The 27,670-nt window shown below is 39.7% G+C and overlaps 2 protein-coding genes across 2 annotated transcripts; one reads left to right on the top strand and one right to left on the bottom strand.

Annotated features, from left to right (window-relative positions):
• Nucleotides 1–4,728: 4,728 nt before the first annotated feature.
• On the bottom strand, nt 4,729–7,464 carry LOC128730823 (ATP-dependent RNA helicase DDX42). Its single transcript, XM_053823904.1, has 4 exons — nt 7,150–7,464; nt 6,973–7,051; nt 6,693–6,871; nt 4,729–6,605 (listed from the first exon to the last, which is right to left on the bottom strand). Exons 1-4 carry the CDS (start codon nt 7,431–7,433, stop codon nt 4,763–4,765), a joined length of 2,385 nt encoding a protein of 794 aa, XP_053679879.1. The 5' UTR covers nt 7,434–7,464; the 3' UTR covers nt 4,729–4,762.
• A 14,164-nt stretch (nt 7,465–21,628) lies between these two features.
• Nucleotides 21,629–27,089, top strand: LOC128724819 (serine/threonine-protein kinase ATR). Its single transcript, XM_053818544.1, has 3 exons — nt 21,629–21,931; nt 22,107–26,806; nt 26,846–27,089. The coding sequence occupies exons 1-3, from the start codon at nt 21,629–21,631 to the stop codon at nt 27,066–27,068; spliced, it is 5,226 nt and encodes a 1,741-aa protein (XP_053674519.1). The 3' UTR covers nt 27,069–27,089.
• The last annotated feature ends 581 nt before the right edge of the window (nt 27,090–27,670 follow it).

Genomic DNA, 27,670 nt, shown 5'->3' with positions numbered 1-27,670 from the left:
TATGTGAATACTGGAACTATCAATGTTTTATATAGTTCCAGCTTTAGCCATCGCGACAGGTATTTTGAGTGGAGAAGTTTCCTCAGGCTGTAATATGACCGGTTGGCTGCCAGCACCCTTGCGCGTAATTCAACTTCTATGCTACTGTTGGTGCTGACGTTTGACCCAAGATAGGTGAAGTTTCGAACGACTTCAAAGGTTCGCTCACGTATCTGTACGTCACCCCTGCGTAGACTTGCATGAGTATTTGTTAGCAAGGCCGCTTACGGTGCCACCATCATTTTGGTTTATGCCTCGTTAATCTCCAAACCGAGGTTCTCAGCCGCCTGCTCAATCCGTTTGTAAGCTTCTGCTACATAGGAAAGCCGCAAACCAATGATGTCTATGACCAATGTGTCTAGCTCCAATGATGTATGAGTCTCGGATGGCCCTCGCTAGAGCTAGGTTGAAAAGGAGATAGGCAAGCCCTTCGCCTTGACGCAGATCCTTGGTGGTAGCTGATGAATTTCGTGTATTCTATGATTTGATGAATTTCGTGTTCTAGAGCAGCACCTTTATTTTTGATCTCTTCGGCTGATATTCCGTCAGTGCCGGGTGCTTTATTGTTTTTCAACCGACGCATTGCTTTTCGAGTTTCGTTCACGCTAGGTGGCAGTAGCATGATATCATCCACTAGTGGAGCCTCTAGGTGTTCGTTGAACTGATCGTTTAGCAATTCATCAAAATACTGAGCCGCGAGAGGACCTATGACTGACACCTAGGTGACCAGATTTCCATCCTTATTTCGACAGCAGATCATCTTAGTTATAAAGGTTTTTCGGTGACCTGCTATCTCTTGGTAAAACTTTTTTCCTGGGCCGTATCGCACTCTAATTCTTTGGAGTTCCTGCACCCTTGCCCTTCCAGTTGGTGTTTCTTGATGCGATGCACTCATTTTTCTTCTTGTCTAAGCCGTGTATAATTCTCTGCGCATGCCTGCGTTCTATGCCGCTGCTGCATTGCTCGGTATGCGTAGCTCTTGCGTTCCGTCACAAGTCAAGGCTTCGTCGTCGAACCAGCCAGATTTGGTGTTGCCCCGACGTGGATGACATTCTAGCCTAGCAATTTTTTAGCTGTTGTGTTCTTATAACTCGTTTTACTCTACTTAAAAACAACTGTAACGACTACGCGACACTTATAATAAACGACACTCTAAGGTCGTTTAACAAACGGCCATTACCTCGAGCTCTACTCAACGACCCGATCGTCTGTTGACCGATCGCCCATTTAGGCGTGTCGCACTCCCAGTCGAGATGCCCGATCAATCGGCTGCGTCCGTTCTGTTGTCGGCTGCGTACTCACAACATCTCCATCTTTTAAAAGCAGCCAGTACGGATCCAACCAATGCGGTGTTCTCTTAGCTCTAAAAGGGTGACGTGGTAGAAAATCCAGCTGACTTTTCCGCTCTTGCGTTTGAATTATTCTTATGGTTTTCATTTCTGTTACTAGAGCACGGGTTACGTAAAAGTACGTGTTTAGTAGATTTTTGGGTGTAAGCGAGTATCCACGTACGTACAAAAAATATTAATTTATATAATCCATATAATTTGATCCATATATTTTCAGGCTGCCTCGCCCAATACGGCAGAGAAGTATGTCCGCTTGACAAGTGCTAAATACGTTGCCCGCATGCAAAGTATACTCGACACAGTTATATAATTATGCGATACCTGTAATACAACACTTCAAAACGGGAATGAAGTACGATCATTTCCCCTGATGGCCGAGCAAAGAGGGCGACCACTACTTCGAGCTCTACTCCGCTCTAACCGGCGCCATTCGTGGATTCGAATATCGGCTGCGTGCTCTCAACACTCTCACTACCGGGTAGCTTGGGCCGGTTAGCAGGTACATTGCAACTCCCGGCTTGACGTTTAGTACGGATGAACAGTTTTTAAATCGCAGTAGGCGCAATCTTCCAATTGGCTAACTTTATGCGAATATCCTCAGCAGGCTTGGCAATAAGACCGAAGAGCACAATTTTTGGTACTCTGTCTTCAGGAAGTTGATGCGTAAAAAAACTTGTGTTTATTTTTTTCAATGCATTAACTACTGTTTTGAGGTCTTCGATCTTGTTAACGGTAAAAGTTATTCCTTTGGTGGAAGTGCAGGTAGAGTAATCAGTGTAATAGAGCCAAACCGGTAGTTACTATTTTTCTATGTACATCTCCTATGGATGTTTTGGACATTTTAATTGGTGGCACCTTGGGGGATTTCTTGTAACTTATATTTACGAAAATCGGTAGATTAGACGGAGTTTTTTCATCAACTTCAAGAACTTAAAATTGGGGCTTAGTTAATACACTTGGTGTTAAATTGTTTAGTACTAAATCCTCTTTTCAATTTGGTCAATAGAAATGTGGAACTATCTCTCATGCGCTTCTATTTTCTAGCTTTGTATTATTGCTAAGGACGAAAAGCTCGCTCTTCAATATTCACGCTTTTAATATTCAAGGGACTCGTCGTTATTTCTATTCTTTTGTATTGTTCGCGTAATGTCTTATCTCGCTGCCGTGTACAAACACATCCACAGGACAAAGTGTAAAAAAAAACTAGATGAAGCGATATTTATAAGAATCTATTCTCAATTTTCAGTAAGAAAAGAGCCTTGAAAATGCTAATTATAATGAAGGTCAAGAGAGTACAATTTATGTTTTGCATGACGAGAGAAGAACGGATTCAAAAACAGAATGGATTCCAATAATCATGGTGGAAATGGTAATTGTAACATGGCCTGGAACGAAAGAACTTGATTTACAAATTTTCTGGTGGTGCATGTATGGTTAGAAACTTTTCTTCTTCTTAAATGACTCAACAACCGGTGTTCGGCCAAGGCCTGTCTTGCTAAGCTAAGGCTATTAATGACTTTCTATTTTCAGGTAACTGGGTGGCCAGTCCTTCGTACGGAAGATGCTTAGTTGAGATTCGGAACTGATACTATAGTATGCTTGTGTAGCACGCTAACTTTTAAATAATAATAAGTTATAATTCCTAAAAAGCCTTGATAAATCCTATTGTTTCAGTGTTCGCATGCTATTTTGCAAATATTCAACTTCAATTTTTTGAAACCTTTAGGTACGAACACTCGCTACGAAACTAAACAGACTATTGCTCTAGTGTCAATGACTAGGCGACTCCATGGATGATTCAAGTTGCAGTGTTGTTATCAGGACAGTTATTGAAAGAATGTGTTGCTGCCACGCCATTTGCTGAAGACATGACGAAACTAATTGCTTTAAAAATTTCCATATACGCTCTTTAGTTAGCCAAAACTTAGCAGATGAACTGCCCAGTAAAGGTACACGTAGGGAGTGTAACCATTACTTCGTTTGCATCTGTCATATCTACCTTAACACATTATTGGGCATACATTTTATATTTGAGTTGCAGACGAATCAAGTTCTTGGCTCTGGTGGAGCAGAATCCGTCGGAGATAGATATGATATCAATCATGGAGATCGACGGCTATGGGTCAAGATTCCTAGAAAGTAACAGCTGACCAGGTCATATCAGCATGACGTGCTCAATAATGCGATTTGATCAAAGAAGATGGAAACGGAATAGAGCAGAGAGCAAAGCAGAAGTAAAATGGGATGTAGTAAAATGAGGAATTTATAATCTCATAAGTTAATAAACAGTCAATAATAGAAAACGGAATAGAGAGCAGAGAGCAAAGCAGAAGTAAAATGGGATGTAGTAAAATGAGGAATTTATAATCTCATAAGTTAATAAACAGTCAATAATAGCCAGAAGCGGAAAATAATATAATCAGGGAATGAATAAATCAAAATGAATACAGAAGAAAAAGACGAGAAGAAGGATAGAGAGAGAGAGAGAGAGAGAGAGAGAGAGAAAGAGAGTGATAGAGAAGTGGTTGAGAGGAGGGGCGGGAGTGGAAGTGAGAGGAATTAGGTAAAGCGAAAGAAACGGTTTAGAGGCTACTTAGAAGCAGAAGTGTGAAAGATACTCTCATAAAGGGTAGAGCTCAAGGAAATAGAAACTGAGAAGCATTAACATATAAATAAGCTTGTTTTGAGTAAAAGCAATCACGAAACAGAATGATTTGGGTATAATAAAAAGAAATAGGAATGATAAATGAGAAGAATAAACCATGGTAAAGTGTACTGATAATAATCGGAAGACGATTAAACAAACTTTCCAGTAAGACACATTAAGCTCTGAGGCAGATTTTTCGCTAACATACCACTTTGAAGAAGAATTTAAGCATACTGGAAAATCTGTGCTGCCATGAGAAAATCTTTAATATCAGCTAAGTCCGTTGACTCATTTAGAGCATGCATTTGGCTGATATGAGCTCTTGTTTAGTTATGAATTCTCAGGATCAGAACTAGGGAAATCGCCTTATAGCCTGGCTTTCTGTGGATCGATAAATATTATAGGCAGCGTTACTGACCAATTTTGAATGGTTATCCTCCCTTCCTCTCTACCTTCCCAACGCTGTCCAGTCTAGTCATTTACTACCCAACGGGTTGAGACTGGTTAGGATATACGATGACACATATCCTACAAGGGGAATAAGCGTAGGAAGGAAAAGTGTAACCCTGAAAAGGTATCAAACCAGTTAACAAAACAAAACTACAAATGCGAACTCGACAAAAATATTCCGAAAGCTTATATTGTTTTTCAAAAAAAGATTCTGCATTTATTGCAATATGTAAGTTAGGCATGCATACTGATGTTTTTGTATCTTATTATCTTAACCCTAATTCCACCTGCTCTTTTTCTTTCGTGGAACAGAATCAATGCTATCGACGTCGAATTGTGGTTGTTCGTGAGAATCTACCCCACACACCGTTTCTAGGCCGGGTAAAGTTGGTTTTACAAACACACCGCCTTCTGGTACAGTGTTTTCCCAAGTTCGATCACTGGATGCTTTAAACTGTGCGTTGTAATGGGATCGGAAAGTTTCCCGCATAGCAGATAATCGATCAGTTGCCGGACCTTTAGACGACCCTGGAGCCGGTCCTAATTCACCATCTGTCCCAGGATTACACGAGGTATCTGAAGATCTGCTCATTGGACCGCGATGGATTGTTCGCTGACGAAAACCTAATCCCGCCCCACCAACGTTCAAATTCTTACCTTTGTTGGTTTGTTTAAAGCGACTGTTTCGGAACCAAGAGCTTTGCATTGCTAGTTTCATGAGATCCTCAGGTACTTCTTGATTCGCACCTTCAAGATTACGTACCAAATGTCCAGAAAATTCCTTGTCTTTTTCTGTAATCAATGTATATGCTGTGCCCTTTTCTCCAGCACGGCCGGTTCGACCAATACGATGTGTGTGGGTATCGATATCCCGAGCAATGTCGTAATTAATCACAGTGCGTATATGAGGTATATCAAGACCACGGGCAGCTACGTCTGTGGCTACCATAATATCAACATCCTTTCGTTTAAATCGAGTGATTACTGAATTCCTCTCTGATTGATCCATATCGCCGTGCAACAAGACGACGTCGTTTTCTTTAAGTCGTAGACTGGTAGCTACTTGTTCGGCATCAGCCTTTTTCGTTACGAACACCAGTACACTTCCTTCCGAAAGAATCTGCACGAGGTTTGATAGCAACCAATTCCATTTGGCCTGGACATTTGGCAACAATATAATACGTTGAGTTACATCTGCATTGGCTTCTCCTAAATCGCCATGTATGATGCGCACTGGATCTGTTAAAACGTCACGAGCAAGCTTTTCCACTCGCTTCTTAAATGTAGCACTAAACAATAGAGTCTGCCGATCAGGACGAATGTGATTGCAAATCGAACGGACCTGTGGTTCAAATCCCATGTTGAACATTTTATCCGCTTCGTCCAATACCAGATATGTAACACGTTGCAGGTTTGTTGCTTTCATTTTCACCATATCAATCATGCGCCCAGGTGTAGCCACTACAATTTCAGCACCCTGTTCGAGCGCCTTGCTCTGCTCCCACTTCGAACCACCGCCATAGCAGCAACAAACGCTTATGTTGTATACTTTGCCGAATTTTTTTGCTTCAGTATAGATTTGGAGCGAAAGTTCTCGCGTCGGTGCCAAAATTAGCCCAATAGGACCATCACCTGAACCCAGTTCTGATTGGTCCATGATATGAACTAACATCGGCCAAAGGAAGGCAGCTGTTTTTCCGCTACCGGTTTTAGCTATACCTATAATATCACGTCCACTAAGCGCTGCAGGAATAGCTTGTGCTTGGATCGGTGTTGGCTGGGTGTAATCTGATTTGCGTATTGATTTCATCAAAGATTCATCGAACCCAAAATGCGCGAAACTTGTAACCGGATGAGGAGGCAGAGGTCCACTAACTTTAACACCGATTGTTTGACGAAGATCTTGCACTTTCGCTTGAGTTAGTGATACGATGTCCTCATGAGGAATGTAGAAATTTTTTTCAAACTTCGCATAGCTTATGTCCGAGTGATCGATAGCGGGTAGTGGATCGATGTCACGCCGTCTTGGTGGAGGTATCGGATTGCCATCCTCGTCGTACTCCAGTTCTGCATCGGACCCTTCATCAATTACTCCTGCGTGTGGATTTTCTTGCATATATCTTTTAAAAAATGAAATTAATTAAATGAGGATATTACTTTAGTATGTGTGGGCGTGTAGATTGGTTGTCCAATGTTTTTCATCTTACCGATAATAACTCTCCTCGTCATCTTCATCATCAATGTCTCCGCGAGTACCTTTTTTCGGATCAACGCTAGGCTGAGGAATTTTTTTATTCTCCATCTTTACCTGTTCTTCGATGCCAGCCATAAATGCATCCAAGGGATCTTCTTCGTCCTCGTCATTTGATGAGTCTTTCTTTTCGTCCTATAATGAGCAGTTGTAGACATTAACAAACAAGGGCGCGAGAGGCCTAGACAATTCTACAATAGTCCAGAAATCAATAAAAAGCCAATACTTACACTCACGTCAGTTGCGGTTGGAGAGCCAGGTGCAGGTATATATTCCAACGGTTGTCCAGATTGTTCATCATCTTCATCAAAATATCTGAAATTAAGAAAAAGTTGAAAAATTGTAATCCAAGAACAAAAGTTCAAACTAAATAATAATTGAGAAAAATGTGATTCTCTATTAAAATTGTTTACTCGTCTTCGGTTCGTCCGCGACGTTTTCCAACAGAATATTGAGATGCATTGGAATACTGGTGCATGGATTCTATCGTGTGGTAACCATGTTTAGATATGCCAGATCCTTGATTATAAGACTTGGGCGGTGGTACACCAGTTGATCTACCGCATAGTGAACTTGGTGGAGGAACAGCATTAAGCGAATAACTACGAGTTTGATCCTTCTGATTTTGTTGATTCTGCTGCACAGGACGATGATTACGACGCATCTGAAAGCTAAAGTTGCCTCGATTTCTGTTCATATTGGCTGCTGAACTTGTTTATGTCGAGAACTTTAATTTTCTGACAGCGTGCTCGTGAATACAGAATGCAAACTTCTATTGATTTTGATAATCAAAATTTTGCAGTTGAATGTTATCGTAAACTAAACTAGCTATTTTTGCTCTCTTGACAGTTGTCATTGGTTAGAAATTTGGGCCGGACAATTAAGTACCAACTGACATTTGGCCCCGATGGATGCCATTGCGTCAACCTACCATGAACCTACACCCATCGCTCTTTTACGATGATAAAATAAAACGTAAATATGTAAATATATTTTAGCTGTCCTAATAATAATGATTTTTCTAACAAGAAACGCGAGAAACAAACAAGCGCATGCTATTTGTTTTACTCGAAGCATTTGAAGCCCATTTTCAAAAGTGGTAACTATTCGTAAGATAACGATTACAAAGCGTGTGGAGCTGAAAGGAGGCAAAGGTGTTAAAAAGCTAGAGGAAAAATCAATCATAAAATATGTATATTAAATATATAAATTTCTAGGTCAATATAGTTATAGTAAAGTACATTAATAAAGACGTGAAATATTTCAAATGTATGCAGCCAAAATGTTTTTAAATTGTTACGAAAATATTTCCAGGTGCACTAAGGGGGAGCACGGAACAAACCGCGGTCATAATTATTTTTTTTCATAACTAAGCTACAATTTGCAACACAATAGATTCAAAAGTTCTTTTATAACAAAACTAAGCATTTTTTGATGTTTTCGACTTCCAGAGGGCGCCACTGTGCACAGTTTCAGTTCTTTGTTTCAGGTGCATTTTGTATCAATCCCTGTAGGTGACAGTGTTATTGTTAGCGATTTTTTGATTTGAATTTGAATCCTAAACATGTTGAAGGCTTTAATCGTGTCAAAAATACAATAAAAAACTAAAAAAGTTTCTAAAAAATAATTGCATGAGGTCATATATATGTCATATCACAAGATCTCTATATATCTCTCTTTTTTGTATTTAAGTTGTATTTTTGTACTTAATATACAGATTTTTTAATGTAAAGGAGTGCATAGCATTGCAAATCCACCTTACAATTGCAATTGTCGTTGAACGCACATATAAAACCAACATTGATTAAAATGTTAGTTTATAAGGAAAAAATAACCAATCAAAAGTTATTGAAAGCTTCACTCTTAGTGGCTACATTGCAAATTATTATGTTTCTACTCCGTAAAATCAATTTTGATAGTACAATAACATAATCTCATTTTATGTTTGCTAGAGGAAAAATCATTGCTTTTCTCAAACGTTTACCTTGCCATATATCTGCTTTCTTCTTATGCAAATTGAATTACTACTAGTCTGTAGACTTTTTCTTGTAGTTCGATTTATCCTTCTTGTGATTAACAATATCTAGTGTCAGTAACATCAGAGTAAATATATAATCATTTGCAACAAAAAGGTAGTATATTAGATCTGAAAGCATCCCAGATGGATTACAAAACAGCAAGGATATCATATCAATGATATGAATTTATACAGTGGTGTGAGCCATGGAATATGCAAAAAGTTATGTTGTTGATAAGCTTGAAATTGTACATTTACATTTCTTTAAACATTAAAGGAAATGTTATTTTAAAAAAAGCAAAGGAAAATCATACTTTTCGATCAAGTTGATATTCTCTTTAAGATGAATTTTTCTGCACCCTAATCTGAAGATCATTGCATAACCATTGCATAACATCATTGCATAACATAATTGCAAGATCATGTAAATGTAAATGTCAATATTGCAAAATATTCAATAGAATGGTTAAAAAATACTTTTTATGAAATAAATAATTTACATTTCAGGCATTGATGCTTGTAAAACAGTTCAGTGCTTCGTTGGTACGGCTCTTTCTCGTCAATATTGTACAGTCATGTTCGCCATGTTTGGTACTACAGTGCGTATACCAAAATATTTCAAATCTATTTTTAACATATTTGCGGTTCGAAGTGGGTCCGGAGCGTTTCGCCATTTTATTATCATATGTTAAAGTATGTTTTAGGAAAAAATTGGAAATAAACAATTTTAAACATTTTTGTTCTTCATTACCAAAGATGAGAAACGTGATTTTCTTAGTTTTTTATTTGGTTATAACCCAAAAACATGTATTTATATAAAAGTTATAATTTTTGAAATATTTTCATTCAAAAGAAGACTAATTTATGTTTCTAATGATATATAATTTACTTATTTTCCACCTCAATGTACTACTAAAATAGTAAGTTGAATTGTGGGTACTGACTAACCAAAATTTGAGCCTTTTGGCAAGCTTTGACTTTGATCTTCGAAGATATAAATGCTAGAAGTCTACAATTTCGGAATTTTCTTAGTTAACTATCTGGCTTTCAATCAGCAATATCAGATTTAGTATAAGCGAATAAAAAATGGGACTTATGACCGCCCTTGCCCCTACGTGCGGCGTCCTCATGACGTGCCTCATCGAGGAAACATATCTAGCGTACAAGAAATTACCAACATTATTGGTCCTCGTGATATAAGATGCTCTGTTGGCAGGGTAGTAGCAATACTACACTGATACGGGAATGGATCCGAAGCTTATAGAAAGATAACATAGGCTCTCCATTCCCTACACCTACCCAATACGTCCACGACGTACAGAGCGGTAACATGTCTCTACGAATATCTCAGCTTGGGTATACGGGGAAACCCAACCCCTTGGGAGGATGGGTGATATGGCTGAATTGGGGGGAGGGAGAGATACCAGCGTCTGTTCTCCATGTCAGGGGCGGCTGGTTCTCTCTTTTGTCCTGGCTTCACACGGGACTTTAAACAGCTGTGAAGCGTAGGCCCTCCGACGAGACTGGGGGTTGGGGAAGAGGCCTTGCAAGCCACCCTCAATACAACCGCAATGAAAGGGAACCACGAAAATTCGATTTGGGACTTTTGGAAACGACCTACGCTACGAAAAAGGACTAACGATTGGAAACTTGGAACATGGAACTGCAGATCCCTCACAGCACCCGGAAGTACCCGCATTCTTGCGGACGAGGTGAGGGCCCGCGGCTTCGGAGTAGTAGCACTTCAGGAGGTGCGTTGGAGTTACAGAGCGCCCCTATCGCAGCGATTGCATGATCTACCAAAGTGGTGGGGAAAAGCATGAGCTAGGTACGGCGTTCCTGGTCATAGGTGAGATGCGGAAGCGAGTGATCGGATGGTGGCCGATCAATGAAAGGATGTGCAGATTGAGGATCCGTAGGAGGTTCTTCAATCTGAGCATTATTAACGTGCACAGTCCACATCTTGGAAGCACCGATGATGATAAGGACACCTTTTAAACGCAGCTGGAGAGGGAGTACGACCGCTGCCCACAACACGACGTCAAGATTGTCATCGGTGACTTCAACGCTCAGGTCGGACGGGAGGAGGCATTTCAAACCCACAATAGGATGTTTCAGCGCCCACCAGCTGACGTACGAAAATGGGCTTCGCCTTATAAACTTCGCCTCCTCCAAGCACATGACCATTCGCAGCACCTTCTTCCAACACACACCTAGATTCAGCTACACCTGGAGATCACCACAGCAGGCATATTCCCAGATTGACCACGTTCTCATTGATGGAAGGCACTTCTCGGACATTACCGACGTACGGACATACAGAGGAGCAAACGTCGACTCAGACCATTTCCTGGTTATGGTTAAGTTACGCCAGAAACTCAGCGTAGCCAATAGGCTACGATCCCAGCCCACCCCAAGGCTCAATACAGATCGGCTGAAGCAAGCTGATGTGACGAGAGACTTCGCGATCGCGCTGGGGGAAGCGCTGCCGGAGGACACCAGTACCGAGGCGATGTCACTCAACGACCACTGGCGAATAGCGAAGCAAGCCATCAGCAGCACGGCCGAGCGAAAAATTGGCCGCCTAACACGTAACCAGATGAAGGAATGGTTTGATGATGAGTGCAGACGAGCACTATCCGAGAAGAACGCAGCGCGCACCCGAATGCTCCAGCGCGAGACCCGGCAGAACGTGGAAAACTATAGACGACTGAGAAGGCAGCAGACCCGACTCTACCAGGAGAAGAAGCGCAGCTTTGAAGAATCGGACGAGCAACTGATGCAACAGCTCTCTCAGTCGGGGGATACCCGCAAGTTCTACAGGATGTTGAAGTCGGCAAGAAGCGGTTTTACTCCCATGATCGCGATGTGCCGTAACGTGGAAGGAGACATACTGTCAGACGAGCGGGAGGTGATTGACAGGTGGAAGTGCTTCTATGACGGACACCTTAACGGAGCAGAAGCAGTGGATACCGGACGAAGCGCAAGATGCAGAATTGATCAGCTCTACGACAACCAAAACAACGATGACGAAGTGCCCCCGCCATCCTTGGACGAAGTCGCCAGCGCCGTCAAACAGTTGAAATGTAACAAGTCAGCTGGCAGCGATGGGCTGGTGGCAGAGCTGTTCAAGATGGGACCGGAGAGGCTTGCCGTTAACATCCACTGGCTGATCAGAAGAATTTGGGACCAGGAAGAACTACCCGATGAGTGGAAACTGGGTGTCATACACCCAGTCTACAAAAAGGGCGACAGATTGGACTGTGCTAACTTCCGAGCCATCACAGTCCTGAATGCTGCCTATAAGATCCTGTCCCGAATACTTTTCTGCAGACTTGCACCCCTTGCTACAGATTTCGTTGGAAGCTACCAGGCAGGATTTGTTGGAGGCAAATCCACCACCGACCAAATCTTTACTCTACGGCAGATCCTCCAGAAATGCCGAGAGCACCAGATCCCTACGCCCCACCTATTCATTGATTTCAAGGCGGCCTATGACACCATAGATCGGATGGAGCTATGGAACACCATGCAGCAGTACGGATTCCCTGGGAAGCTGGTACGGCTGTTAAGGGCCACCTTAGTTGGGGTGCAGTGCAAGGTGCGAGTGTCGAACATGCTTTCGGAACCGTTCGACTCACACCGGGGTCTGAGGCAAGGGGACGGACTCTCCTGTTTACTGTTTAACATCGCTCTGGAAGGTGTCATGCGAAGCGCGGGCTTCGTCATCCGGGGCATGATTTTCTTCCGATCTCTCCAATTCCTGGGCTTCGCGGATGACATTGACATCATCGGAGGGTATGCGAGGCGTACACTCGACTGAAACGCGAGGCCGCTAGGATTGGTTTGAGGATCAATGCGTCGAAGACCAAGTACTTGCTTGCCGGTGGCTCTGGTCGGGATAGAACCCGACTTGGAAGCAGAGTAACTGTTGATGGTGACGATCTTGAGGTGCTAGAGGAGTTCTGCTACCTTGGCACGATCGTCACTGCGGACAATAATGTGAACAGTGAAATTCGAAGACGCATTGTTCAGGGAAATCGTGCCTACTATGGGCTTCATAAACTCCTACGATCCAGAAGACTCCAGCAACACACGAAATGCACAATATATCGCACACTGATTCGCCCGGTAGTCCTCTATGGTCATGAGTCTTGGACGATACGGGCAGAGGACGCCAACGCTCTCGCCATTTTCGAGCGGCGTGTGCTACGGACTATCTTTGGCGGTATTTGTGAACAGGGCGTGTGGAGAAGGAGAATGAACCACGAACTAGCTGAGTTGTATTGCGGAGCAGACATTCTAACGATGGCCAAGGCCGGAAGAATACGATGGCTGGGGCACGTGATGAGGGTGCCGGACTCATGCCCCGCCAGGAAGGTGCTCACCAGCGACCCGTTCGGCACGAGACGCAGAGGAGCGCAGCGAGTTCGGTGGCTGGATCAAGTGGAGCAGGACCTGTCGGAGATTGGGTGCAGCAGTCCTGAACCGTGTTTCCTGGAAACGGATTGGTAATGAGTATGAGCGGGTCAAGAAGAAGAAGAAGAAGAAGAAGAAGATATAAGATGCAAACTAGTTGCAATACCTCTTTCACGTGGAGATGAGCTCGATTTTGTACCTCTTCTACACACATTAGTACAAAAACAACCAAGTCAAAATTATGTTATATGCATACATATTAAGCTTACATATTATAAGGCACGAATTCGATAATATCGCATCGAGGCACTAAATATAAATATAATACTAAATATTATTCGTTAGTCTTTCTTCTGTGGTATGTAGAAGCTCTTGCACCCGTTCCTTCCTTTAAATCCTTCATAGCTTTAACAGCCTCCCAACTGAAATTATGTGCTTCAAAGAAGCCTGGTCGTGTTGTGCTCTCACTGGATAGTGCTCTTATGCAGTACCGCTCTATTTTCTCTCTCCCATTTCTATACACATTCGTTTTCGTACGTTCGTTCTATAGTTTCTTCTCCCGCTTGCTGTGAAATAATTGATGAAATAATGGTTAGATTTATTACGTATTTACAATTTCGGTGCACCAGTCCTTGGAAAACCGGCTCGTCTATAGCAGATTTGTCTATAGACATCGTATCTAACCAGGGTTTAATGTACCGATAACAGTCAAATTGTTATATGTTATTTTATCTGAGATTTAGGATCTTCGAATAGATTTAGGATATACGAAGCGTTAGCGTGCGGCACAAACACACGATAGCATTGGGATCGAATCTCGCCTGAGCCCCCCTCGTACGCAGGACTGACTATACAGCTACGAGTAATTAAAAATGTTATGAAAGCCCTCACTAAGCTTAACAAGGTAGGCCATGTCAGTACAACGTGCTCAAATGTGAGCGGGCCAGTAAAGAAGAAGAAGTCAAAACAATTGGGCTTCCTTACCCGTCGAAAAGTCTATAATATTCGTTTGAAAATACAAATGAGGATTAAAATATCCGTAATTCATTTTTTTAACTTTTTGAAGCAGAAACTTCAGCTTCAATTACCCCGAAGAAAAAACTGGCAACTTCTACACCACTCACTACCCTTATTACGAAACAATATGTAGGTCTGTTAATGGCTGTACTAAATTCAAAATATGACGAATTTGTCTGAACATGATTTATAAATCTGTTTGTAAAAAAGCCAAACCGTCCTGCTCCCTGCAAGGTTGAAAAAAGAGGGTGTCTCCCATATATTCCCTCGCACGGTAATTGAAAATCATTGAAAATATAAATGACATCAGATTTGACCTAAATATTGCGTATGTGTTTCTTAAGACTCTTTATACAGTATGTGATGAAGTATAAGATTCCCGGTTTGGTATATCTTTTCATCTTAAAATATCACTTTGAAGTACATATGTCGTCGAAATCAACTAAAATTTGATCACCTAATACAAAGACTTTCAAAATTTTAGTTCTACAAGCGGATAACCAATGATTGCCCCTCTCCCTCTACCAAATACAGAAAAAGTATTAAAAAATACATACAATTCTTAAAAAAAGTCCATATTTACTGGAAAATTAAAATGGGGACGTTGCAGCTCTCCCGGTTGGAGAAAAATTGGTGGGAGGGCATACCCATGTTCGGAAAATTGAAAAAAAAAAAGCCCGAAATAACAAATATCGTCTAATTTAACAACAACTTTTCATGTACGCCTTAACACAGTCTATGCGACAAGTAACAAAATATCATATTCTGCAATGCGGAAATGGGAGGATGCAACCCTAATTTATTGGTATGTTCAAATATCGCTCAGCGATACAACTGTTTTTGTTTATTCGTTTTAACGAGTGACTTTTACATTATGATCGGGAAAGGAATTGCCGGTTTCAGAATAAAATAAAATGTAAAGTCGTCAACAAACAATTCAGTTTCCTGCAACTTTTCTCTCTTCAAACATTTATTCAGACACTAAGCTGGGCTCAGAAAATTAACTCATTTTCTTCCCATGCATGTTAAAATTTAACAGTTTGAAATATTTTGCAACACATACCGCTATGCCCTTATTCAGGTGGATTCAATTTTTAATTGTGTTGAGTAGCGTTGGAAAGGTGGTTGGTGTAATAAATTAAAATATCAATTTCAGAACGCAATCATTACGAACGGGGAATGGCGTTTTGAAAGAGAACAGCAATACAGATGAAATATAAGGGAAAATGTAAAACTGTTTCCAGGTAGCTTCAGTGACGAAATAAGAATAAGAGTTAGAAAAGTAGAAAGATTTTAAACGTCATACATGCTCAGGATGGAACAACATGCTACATTTCCTCATTGCTATGTTAATAAATTTAGGTGACGGATCCAAGACAAATGATACTGGATAAAAAAGTATTTCCGAAAGAAATAAAGAGGAAAACACTAGGCATAAAAAATAGGTTTTACTAATTTGATGACGTGCAAGATGCGAAAGATTATAAAGCGAAATGGCAGTTGTGCAACAACAAGAGAAGAAAGGATTTTATAAAAAAAAATCCTTTACTTGATAGCTAAGATGGTTAAATGGCTTGATTTCTTATAAAGGAGTGAATGTTATTTTGAAAAAGCCTGGTACAACCAATTGGAAGGGATATGTCAAGAGGAACAGAGAGAGATGAATTTATTGAAATAAAAAACCTTGAAAGACGAAACTAAAATAACGTTTATAGAATGAATACAACTAAATAAGAAAAAAATAGTATTCACATCAAAAATTGACTTACACAAGCATTCGTTAAAATGCCCCTTTATTTTTCCTTAAACTACGTCGACCCGAATGAAATCAGCTAGTTTATCAGCTAAGGTTTATCAGCTAGTAATTACTAAAAAAAATACAAAGAACCACCGATTTGACTGAAAATTGTGGTGTATGTCTCCTTTTCATTTCTATAAAAGAATTTGAACCGTCAGCTACTCCGGTGGAGAACAAAGGGGGCTTCAATACAACCCTCTATCTATCTATCTCAAAAAAGGCTATACTATTCGCTAAAAATTACAAAACACAAATTTGGCCGAAATTTAGCACATATGCACTTTTTACAACGACGAGTAGAATTTTTAAATACAAACGACAACCGAATTTTTTGGCCATACGGCAAACTTGCTTCTTTTAACTTTTTGGAGCAAAAATCAAAGCTTCAGTTACCCCGATATAATAGGGCTACTGTACTACTCTGTACCCCTATTATCAAACAACATGTATGCCTTTTAATGGCTATACAAAATAAAGATGATGACCAATTTGTTTGAACATGTTTTAAATCTTTTTGTAAATATGCCAATTCTTCTGCAACCTGCAAAATACAAATGTTTAAAATACAAATGGCATCTAATACGACCTAAATATTACATATACGTTTCTTAAAACTCTCTATACAGCATGTGATGAAGCATAAGTTTCCAGGTTAGGAGCTAAAAGGGGAAATGGTAAATTTTTTCATCACTAAATATTCTCCAAGGTACAAATGTCGTCGAAGGTACAAATGTCGTCGAAATCAACTAAAACTGTATCACCTAATACAAAGAGTTCCAAATTTTCAGTTCTACATGCAATTACCAAATGGTTATCCCTCTCCTTTCACGAAACACAGAGGCTTCCAATTTGATTAAAACATGGTACAAATTCTTCTTACTATTCATAACGCGGGAAAAATTTATACACGCCGGTGGGAAACATAGGGTAGATACAACGAGTAGCAGAATTTGATACCAGGATGGAAAGAGTAGAAGCACAACAAAGACTATAATCCATGCCAAATATCTCATCAATCCGTTGTCCTAGAGTAAATTCTTTGGTAAAGCCTTCATTGGAAGGGTCTACTCTATAGAATTTATTTTGATTTTACTCCAGTCATTACGAAAGAACCACTACAGCGCATTTGTGTTGAGATGTAATATAATTGACGGGCTCATTCAATCAATTATAGCAAATGCTCCGGCTTCGTCAAAATAATAACAGTTTACGGTCAGCAAACATTTTTATGGAATGGTAGTGAGTAGTTTATCGATAATATCCAAAAATGCAGTCCGTGAAAATACATTGAGCTCATGAATTAAATGGTCCAGAAAGTTGAAATTTTTTTACAAAAAACAACCAACAGAGACGAAACTGTGCAAATCCTCCTCTGGAAGTTTCATTGCAGCTCATCCTCGTATTAGTATGTTTTCTTGAAATACTGATTTTAGTGGCATATCTACAACCATCGTTAAGAAACAAACGGAGGGTTCTTTACCGTAACTGTTACTGAGATCTCTATCGGATGTATCCTACACTGAATTATCATGATATGATTTATTAATGTTGGGTATGTCCATTTTGAGCGTACGAATAATTTTATATATGTGCTCATTTGAGAACCTTGTGACGTTGCATTTTATGCAAAAATTGTGTATTTTCATGCTTGTATACTGTATATATATATATATATATATATATATATATATATATATATATATATATATATATATACATACATATATATATATATATATATATATATATATATATATATATATATATATATATATATATATATATATATATATATATACATATATGGAGAGTGTGTAAGCTCACTTTTTGGTGAAGTGAAGAAGAGGCAGTGAGTGGAAGCGAGAGCAAAGAGTGAAACGATAGCTTTTCGGTGAATTTTTCTCGGTTGTGGATGAGAGGGGTAGCGACAAGTAGAGTAGCAGTGATCATGAAGGCTATTGAGTGAGAGGGTAATATAAACAGATATGTAGATAGAGTGAGCACGCATCATTACATCACGGAATGTTCTACTTGGAAAATTACACCGGTATTGTGCTTATTCGCTTGAGGAGTTTCTGCGCTCTAACTTAACCGCGAAGAAAAATCATGGTATTTTTGATTTATTCTGCTCTAATCGCTCGTAATAGAGTACCGTCAACAGCCAACTGTTAAGTCGTGTACCACATGCTAACCTCAATTAACTTTGTGTATTTAGTACTATTGATTTAGTAAAATAATATATTCAATTAATTAAATATTGAATGAATGAACCAAACAGTAACTTCTTTCTTCTTCCTCTTCTTTGAGATATGGGATGTAGCCTTCTATATTTGAATTCTCCAAAGAGTCACTTCTAATTTATTCAAAGGTTGATCACTTCTTTATGGGCTCGACTATCTACTTACAGTGAAATACCCCGGATACAACCGTTCACTTCGAGAAGCAACGGTTGTATGGAACAGTAACTTGAGCCATTATTTTCGAAATAAATATATAAAGTCAACAGTATGATTCGCTGTCAATACGTTACCAGTACGTCAAATCCCATAATGTCAAAATAGGCTGTCTCATTTTATATTGTTCCCGGCAAAAGCATTGATTCTGTTGCTGTTTAGATTTGAAGAGTTTCTGTGTTTTGTTTTGTGTTTCAGCTGGAACTTATTATAATACCCCGCGCGTAAACAAGAAAAACGACACAATTACAGCATCATCTTAGTAAGTTACTTTCGAATTTCATTGGAATTTTTCATAAAACTACCGTATAAATGAAATAAATTTGAAATATTTTCTATAACAGCCCAATAAGCTAAGGTGATTCCACATTTGTTGGAATATGGCAACAGCAATGGACATTCATAAGAAGACACGATATGCAACTGCTGATACAGAAAGCATGTGGGAAACGTTGGTCGCCACATTTACTGGTATTATGAACGATCATGGATCGCAACTTGAAAAAATATTGAATATGATTCGGACTGATATTACATATGATGATCCGGGTCTATTCCCGGCAACGTTGCTTACCACTGATGCGGAGCGTAAGATGTGCCGAGAATGCAACTTTTGGTTTGTATACCAATTGCTTCGAATTTCTTCTATGGAGGAGTACCTAAGGTAGAGATCACAATCACACCAGGTTGTTTTATTAAGTTGAACGTGCTAGTTGATTCAATAATCACATCTTATTACGAGTTGTACTAAATCATATTTGTTGTACAGTATTTCAGCAAGCTACACTAGTTTACAAAAGGAAATGGTTAATGCCTGCTTCATTAAGCAACGATGGTTAGCCATGGAGATCTCAAAAGAGTTCATTAAACTTCTCGATCAAATGAATGATTTCAAAACAGATGACAAAGTCGCAATATCAGCATTCTATGATTACTTTATCAATGCTAGTATGTTCGGAAACAATCATAAACTTCGACAAATTGAAATCACCAGCACTGCCCAATGTCGTATGGTTCGTTTGCACTGTTTGCATTCTCTCAATGAAACAATGTCAATCGTTGCTAAAGATCAATGCGAAGAAACTGCAGAGTTTCTACGAGCTGGAACTTTTGCTGTACTACGTACCTTGTCGTGTGGAGATTTAATGGAAAAAAGCGCTTGTATTTTATTTTTCCGTAACTATTATCAACACAATGAAAAGACATTTCTGTGTTCTTATTCCGCAAATTTATCCGTGGATCTGATGGCTTTGATAGTTACATCATTAAATCTTGTTAATGCATGGCATTCGTTGCAGTTTGTTCGTTATCAAGCCATTAATCAGTACATAACAGCGCTGTTCCATTTGTATTGTGCTTTAAACAACTCGTCATTCTTGCGTACAGTGAACATTGATCTAGCACATAAGCTAAATATCGTCGTTGCAGATTTACTGACTAACGCTAAAAACATGCTACAAATGGACGAGGGAATAGATCGAACATCTACAGAAAAATTGTGTTACCAGCTTACTATCTTCCTACGCAAACTGAGCACGTCGTCAACATGTACCAATACGGTGATATCTGCGTTAAGTCGCAGTCCTGAAGCAATAATGGTCGGATTGTATGGAGCTATTGTGGATGAACTATTGCAGAAAGCCAATCATGATCCATCTGGCCAATCAAATCGCATTGAATCTTACAGTACGATATCAGTACACAAACTCAGCACTGTATGGGCTAATGTGCTAGTGCAAATTGAACAAAATAGCAAATTATTGAAACATGCCATAATTCTGGCTAATACAGTTAGCTTTAAACTACAAACACATCAATTGGACGCGATGAGGAAGAATATCAATACAGCTAATCAGCTATATGTGTTTTTTGATTCAAATCCCAAGCTGTTGGATACAGAAAGTTTGATGCTAATCTGTAGCGAAAGTCCGAACGATCTTATGGATCTATGTTTCAACATAATACACATTGCCGATTGTAAGCTGCTAGGCGAGAATCAACAACGAGCATTACTACAAATTCTATCCAGACCATTCGAGGAAGCAAAACTTAACGATAACGATGGCGGTACATCGAATGCATATTTCAAAATAAACTTGTGTTGTCGAGCCGTAGCACGCATGTGCAATTTACAAGTTGATTACCTAAATAAGGAAGTAGTAAAAAGCTACTTTACGGAGTATCTTGTACAGTTCCTGGTACATATAGCTGCATCAGAATGCGTCGCAGTCAAACAATCACTCTTGGAGCATTTCAAACAGTTAATTTTGTCTTCAAAGATTAGTTTATCAATTCTTTTTGATAAAGTGTTTCTGCCATTCTTATCTAACAGCGACGAGAATGCCTTTACGCATATAATAGAAATTTTAAATCTGCTTTGTTGCATTAAATCCGGAAATATAACAAATTTTCGTGTATACCAGATATCAAGCACCGAACGTGTCTTTGAATGTGATGAATGCAACTATTTCAAACAATCTAACTCAAATAGTCACGAAGGTTATTACCTAAAAACGGCAACACAATGCTTGCTTGCTCAAGGGCAGTCTCTGGTATTGGATTCTCATGTGCGAAATACATTATTGAGAACTATAGATAAAATAGACGAAATAATTTGGATGGCGTGGACAAATTTCCTTCCATCTGCTCTGAAACACACAACATTAGTGGACGCAGAATTCATTCCGCATTGGATTCGTATATTTAGTGGTAATTTTGCAGAAGTGTCACACAGAATGAGTTTTGGCGTTCGAACAGTTGTACAAATTATGTTCGAAAGATATTCTAATAAACCGGAGGAGTACGAAAAGTTTATTAGGCTACTACTGGAGCAGCTTCTGTCAGCTACTAAATACTGCCACACAAATCAAACCCCATACCGCCACCAGTCTACAATAATACGAACGATCGTGGAATTTGCAGATGCTCAATATTATATGCAATCAAAACCCAAGTCAAGTGAATCGATGGAAATATTATCACAGTGCGTGCAACTGCTTCTTTTCTTTCTGATGCAACCAGAATCACCTGCAACACATGAAGCTTCTGTGGCCATTGCGGAAATGTGCGCTAGGCAAAAAATCAATCCATGGAGTATTCTCTCATCGTATCGCCACGATGTGATCAAGTTAATAATGGGAATTGCGGTTAGTAATTACAGTCTGGCAGAGGTTACTCTACACCAATCAATGAATATAGTCAGTCATACGTTCGGTTGTCGAGATCCGTTGGATTTTGTTAGTAAGCAGTACAAGATAATGATGGCGATGCTTCTTCCTTGGTGTTTAAAATTACCCAAATGCGAGAATCTATTACGCGAAATATCCGTCATTGTTCGTAAAGATTTGGTGGCAATGTTATCAGCTTCGTTTCTAACTATTTACACGTACCTATTCATCAGCGAAACCGTTGACATTACCAATCAGTGCATTGAATACATAATGAAGCTTACTGGCAATAGTTTTTTTCATTTGCTCCACTCTGATATTAAGGTAACAAGAATATGTACATATATATATATATATATATATATATATATATATATATATATATATATATATATATATATATATATATATATATATATATATATATATATATATATATATATATATATATATATATATATCTTCGTGTAAAACTTTAACACTCTTTCTTTTGTTATAGCGAACCGTATCAGAAGTTCTGGTTTTTTATCACATCAACCCGGAATGTGTTATGAATGTGATTCGAAGTTTGTTATCCAAAAATAACGATGATGTATCTACAGTGCTTGTTGCTGAATACATTGCTGAACGATTCCTTGGCGTTCTTGCAAACTTTGAAGCAACGCTAGTCAACTTCGACGAAGAAAAATATCTTAAGCGTCAGATTTTATTAAGCCTAGGTGATATCATCCGTTTACTTGGCGGCGAACTTATAACGCCTTTCCGATTCAAAATCATTGCTTTACTGCGAACGGCACTGACATTATCGACAGAAGATACAACATTGGTAAAGCACTGTGTGAAAGTTTGGCGAATTTTTGTATGTACTGTGGATGTACGTCAACTTGGTTCTCTTCTAAGCACAATATTTGTTACATTAGAACCGTTACTCATTTCCCATGCAGAAGACATACGCTATATTTTCCGTTATTTAGTGATAGAGAATAATAACCTCTTAGGAAACTACATCGGTGATTTATTCTTCATCGAGGATATGGATGTCCCCAAGGAAGTCAAGAAGATAGTATCATCGCGCATAGCAATACAAGAAAACGTAGACGCAAATAATCGCTTTGCATTGCGTTTGGAAGAGTTAATTCGGCACTGCAATCATGAGAATTTAAAAATTCGAATTTTCGCTCTTTCTCACCTGTGTCGGATTTGTGAAAATAACCGAATAGAGCTAAATGAAGCTGTCCTTGGACAACATCAGCGAATCAGTCTTGGTACTATAGCTTCACTAGTGGAAACGTTGATCCGCGGACTAAGCGAGCAAGAGACACATCTGCAACAGCGGGCAGCTGAATGTCTTGGCGAACTTGGGGCTCTAGCCCCCAGCCATCTACCACCAAACTATGCACCGAACGGATTGGGTTTCGCTACAAGCATTCATTCGGACGCGTTTGCTGTGATTGCTTTACGCGAACTTTGCAGAGCGTATCAAAGACAGAAGGATTCCAAATTTGTGGATAGTTTTTCGCTCGCAATACAGGAAGTATTGAACGAACGTGGTGTATCTCCCACAGCAAACAAAAAACGTGATGTATGGGAGACTATTCCCGAGCGTTTACGTCCGATCATGGAACCGCTACTCTCGTCTTGCTATACCACGGTATCAAAAACGACATCGCCAGTACTTCATTCTGTGTTTAATAATGTGCGTTCGAGTCATGAATGGTCTTACCAATGGGCTTCCCAGTTGATCGAAAACATAATGCAAGATTCAACGCGCAATCTGTTGCGAGCTTTTAAACCAAGTCTTCGCTGTGATAGAGGTACATTAATGATAATGCTGCCCTACATACTTCTTCATTCTCTGCAATTATGCGAAGGTGTCGAACAAAGAAACCGTATTGCCGGAGAACTCCAAACGGTGTTTAATGCCGCAATTATGTCATCTAATAGTCCGTCTACGCTTTCTATGGTGGTGAATTCGAACGAAAAAATACAACAAGACGCGACGTTCGGTACAGCAGAAATGATATGCATGACTCAAGAGCAGCCGGATACATCCGGCAAAGAATTATCATTGCATTGTGCAAAATATGCATTTGGATTGTTTGATTTTCTTGAACGGTGGCGAAGGCAACGTCACAAAGAAGACACGATTCAGAACAAGGAACACACAAACAACCGGCACGATTTTGATGTTGTGGATGACTTCTTAAATAAATTTGACTGTATGTTATTAGCTAAAGTGAATTTTAAGTGTCACGAATATGCAAGAGCTTTGCAGTACGTGGAACAATCCTCTTACGGTAAAGCCAGAAACGAAGGGCTGCAAGAGAAATTGCCATTTTTAGCTGAAATTTACTCACGGCTTGGTGATACAGATTCTGTAGAGGGTGTGATGGCTCTTAAGACGACGGAACCCACACTGCAGGAGCAAATTCTTTACCACAACGCGACAGGTCGGTTACACGAGGCGGTTGCATGTTACGAGCGATTACTCCAGTTAAATAGTGCTGAGAAACAACCACCCAAGCTAGATGATTTGAATAGTATGATTGAGTGCTATTTACGGCTAGATCAACCAGAAACAGCATTATTACTGGCTGAGAGTTTACTAACAAGATTTCATGACACAACGCTGTATGGTCCTTTACTCGACATTCAAGCCGAGCCACTTTATCGATTGGGAAGATTCGAAGAACTAGAGGAACTACTTCTTCAACGACAGTCGGATGTTTCGGAAGGGGTTATTGACTCTGAAGACCGCCATTGGGGTGTTATTTGTGGATCTCTGATGGTTGAATACCGTCAACCTAATTATGAAAGATTTCGCTCAGAAATACAGCGTGCTCGGTTGCAAGTGATTCGAGGTGGTTGTAACGAACGTGTCAGTTCTCGACTTTCAGATGAGCAGTTAGGCTCGTATGAAAAGCGTTATGAGCAGACTCTAAAATTGCACATCATTAGTGAGTTTGAGAAATGCGGTCACATTATGAGAAGTTTACGTTCCATAGAGCACAAGGGAAATTCGGCGAACAGTGCTACAGCAAGCATGATAGATGACATTCGACGCGTTATGAACAATCTGAACCTAAAGCTAGAGATATTGCAACCAAATGCAACCACATTAGAACCTATCATCAGTTTACGGCGCATATTGCTTAAAGAAATTCGAACAACAGTAGATGAAACTCAATGGGGAGAAGGCAGTGATAAAAGTAACGCTATACGGCTGCGTGAAGTGATTGATAAAATGATTGGAGAACTATGGATGAAGAGTACGGAGCTGGCGTCCCGAGCCAATATGTACCAGCAAGCGCTATTGTATATTCTCCATGCTGAAAGCTATCGACCACGTGATTTGTTTATAAAAAATGCTAAGCTATTGTGGGATCGCCGAGATATGACTGGAGCACTAAAGGTTCTTGAACGAGGAGTTAATGAAATCGTCAGTGAAGCTGCTGTAGTTGACCCCAAGATGCTTCCAAAAGAGCATCGTTTAATATACGCCGAAGGAAAGCGGCTCATTGCGGTGTATAATGCCGAAGCCTCCAATATTTCAGCAAACGTTAATAGACGCTTTTTTGCAGAAGCAGTAAGACTGGATCCAGAGAGTGAAGTTGGGCTTGTTCAGTTGGCGCAATATATTGACAAATTGTACAATGCATGTCCTGTTAGCGAACAAGATACGCCTTATTACTGGGAAATGATTTTGGAGGTTATGAAATCGTACGGTAAATCGATGATGTACGGATCGAGCTACATCTACCAATCAATGCCTAGAGTTTTGAGCATATGGCTAGATTCAACTGCCAAGACTTTACCGAAATCAGTGGAACTGTCGAATACTTCAGCAACTTCTAAACAAAACATCGCAAACTCTATGAACAAGCTTGCGAATAAATTCAAAGAAATTTTATCGCCATATTTTTTTTTCACTGCTTTTTCACAGTTAATCAGTCGAGTAGCACATCCTTCATTGGACACTTTTCATGTACTTAAAGGCATTATTGCTAAACTGCTTATGAACTATCCACAACAAACGCTCTGGATGATGCTGAGTGTGTACAAGTCATCGTACACAAATCGCGTGCGTCGATGTGTCGAGATTTTTAGTGACAATCAACTGATGCAGACTGCTGAAATGCAAAAACTGATCAAAGATTTCAACGCATTAGCGGAACGTCTCATTGAGCTTACTAACAAAGAAATTGCTGGAACTGGAGTTGGCTCCACGGTAAAAGTAACAGTATCGTCCTTAGTGAACGCACTTCCCAAGCTGCTAGCAGACAAACACTTCTCCAACGTACTTATTCCAATCGAGCAATGTATGCATCTCGTGTTAAATAAGAACACTGGTGTCAAGTTTCAACCATACCCAACTAATGCAATATACTTAGTGGGTATAGAGGAAGAAGTGACTGTGTTACATTCGTTACAAAAACCTCGCAAGATTACACTACGCGGACATAATGGAAAGCGTTATACTATGATGTTGAAACCAAAGGATGATCTGCGGAAAGACTTTCGTTTAATGGAATTTAATGCAGTAGTGAAGCAATACTTGGCTCAAAACCCGGACGCTAAATTTCGAAGACTGTACATCCGTACCTACGCTGTAATGCCTTTGAATGAGGAGTGTGGTATTATTGAATGGATTCCCAACCTGAACACATTTCGTGGTATTGTTTACACCTATTACAAACAGCGTGGCTTAGGAATGGCTGCTAAAGAAGTACGAAATTATAATTATGGGCGTACGGAGTCTCTAACGAAAAAACGAGATGTATTTGAATCTATTCTCCTACCACGACACCCGCCAGTGTTTCGTGAGTGGTTTCGAGATTGTTTTCCGAATCCACATAACTGGTTTCAAGCTCGCACTACTTACATCAAAACTACTGCCGTCATTTCAATGGTGGGATACATTTTGGGTCTTGGTGATCGACATGGTGAAAACATACTATTCGATTCAACAAATGGAGACACAGTGCACGTAGATTTCAATTGTCTCTTCAATCGAGGCGAAACACTTCAAATTCCGGAATTAGTTCCATTTCGATTAACGCATAATATGGTGGATGCGATGGGACCACTCGGAGTGGAAGGGCTATACCGACGCTGTTGTGAAATAGTTCTTCGACTATTACAATCCCATGCTCCTACTTTTATGTCAGTTTTAAAACCATTTGTGTATGATCCAATGGTGTCGTGGAGCAAAATTAGTAGTTCTTCGTATGGACACAGCGGGCAGAACAATCGAGATACCACCAATACCGAGCGCACTGATCCTCAAGCAATGCACAACGTAATGAACATAGAGCAAAGGCTTAAAGGATACGTTAAAGTGAACAGCAAATTGTCTCACATACCGTTGTCAATAGAAGGGCAAGTAAATCATCTTATTAAGGAAGCAACGGATATAGATAATCTTGCTCAAATGTACATCGGATGGTCGAGTTACACATAAAGTTACTACTAAGTTTCTACTGCTAGCGGTAGTTAAATAAAAGAAAATAAAAATCAACAGAACAGCTATAAATGAAATTGTAAAAACATTACCGGTGCTATTATAGGTGCTACGGGATATGGATATAAATTTGATGACATTGCCAAAAAATATCGTCCGGTAGTAAATAAAAGTTTTGGAAGGACTTTATGGTTCGAGTTTCGAGTGGTTTTACAATCGTTGCTTCTCGAAGTATACGGTTGTATCCGGTGTATTTCACTGTAAGGCATATGACTCTAGATAGTCGAGCCTGTAAAGAAGTGGTCAACCTTTCCATATATTAGAAGTGATTCTTAGGAGAACTCAAATATAAAAGGCTACATCCCATTTCGCAAAAAAAGAGGAGTTTAGTGGTTTTGTTTTTAGATGGCATTACGTTTTCCGGCGACACCAGGAAATTAAAAAAGGAATCCAGAATGGAGGCGGAATGAACTCCCTGGCGCATCGCACATGTGATGTCTCTTCCTCGCTATAGTGAGGAAATTAAGAATTTATATACTTGGTACACACACACACACACATACGCTCGCCAGCGCCCCTATTGCTACAACGAAACATGTTCA

This window comes from Anopheles nili, chromosome 2, assembly GCF_943737925.1.
Source record: "Anopheles nili chromosome 2, idAnoNiliSN_F5_01, whole genome shotgun sequence".
Classification (NCBI taxonomy): domain Eukaryota; kingdom Metazoa; phylum Arthropoda; class Insecta; order Diptera; family Culicidae; genus Anopheles; species Anopheles nili.
The sequence above is the reverse complement of the archived record's forward strand: the minus strand, read 5'-3'. Positions and strand labels throughout refer to the sequence as shown.

What these genes read in the sequence shown, in the direction of transcription:
- LOC128724819 (XM_053818544.1), top strand. Translation starts at nt 21,629, where the DNA reads ATGAATATAGTCAGTCATACGTTCGGTTGTCGAGATCCGTTGGATTTT. An exon ending in TGCTCCACTCTGATATTAAG is followed by an intron (nt 21,932 to 22,106) that starts GTAACAAGAATA and finishes CTTTTGTTATAG; the next exon opens with CGAACCGTATCAGAAGTTCT. An exon ending in TTTGTGTATGATCCAATGGT is followed by an intron (nt 26,807 to 26,845) that starts GTCGTGGAGCAA and finishes GTATGGACACAG; the next exon opens with CGGGCAGAACAATCGAGATA.
- LOC128730823 (XM_053823904.1), bottom strand. Translation starts at nt 7,433, where the DNA reads ATGAACAGAAATCGAGGCAACTTTAGCTTTCAGATGCGTCGTAATCAT. An exon ending in CGCGGACGAACCGAAGACGA is followed by an intron (nt 7,052 to 7,149) that starts GTAAACAATTTT and finishes TCTTAATTTCAG; the next exon opens with ATATTTTGATGAAGATGATG. An exon ending in GACGAGGAGAGTTATTATCG is followed by an intron (nt 6,606 to 6,692) that starts GTAAGATGAAAA and finishes ATTTTTTAAAAG; the next exon opens with ATATATGCAAGAAAATCCAC.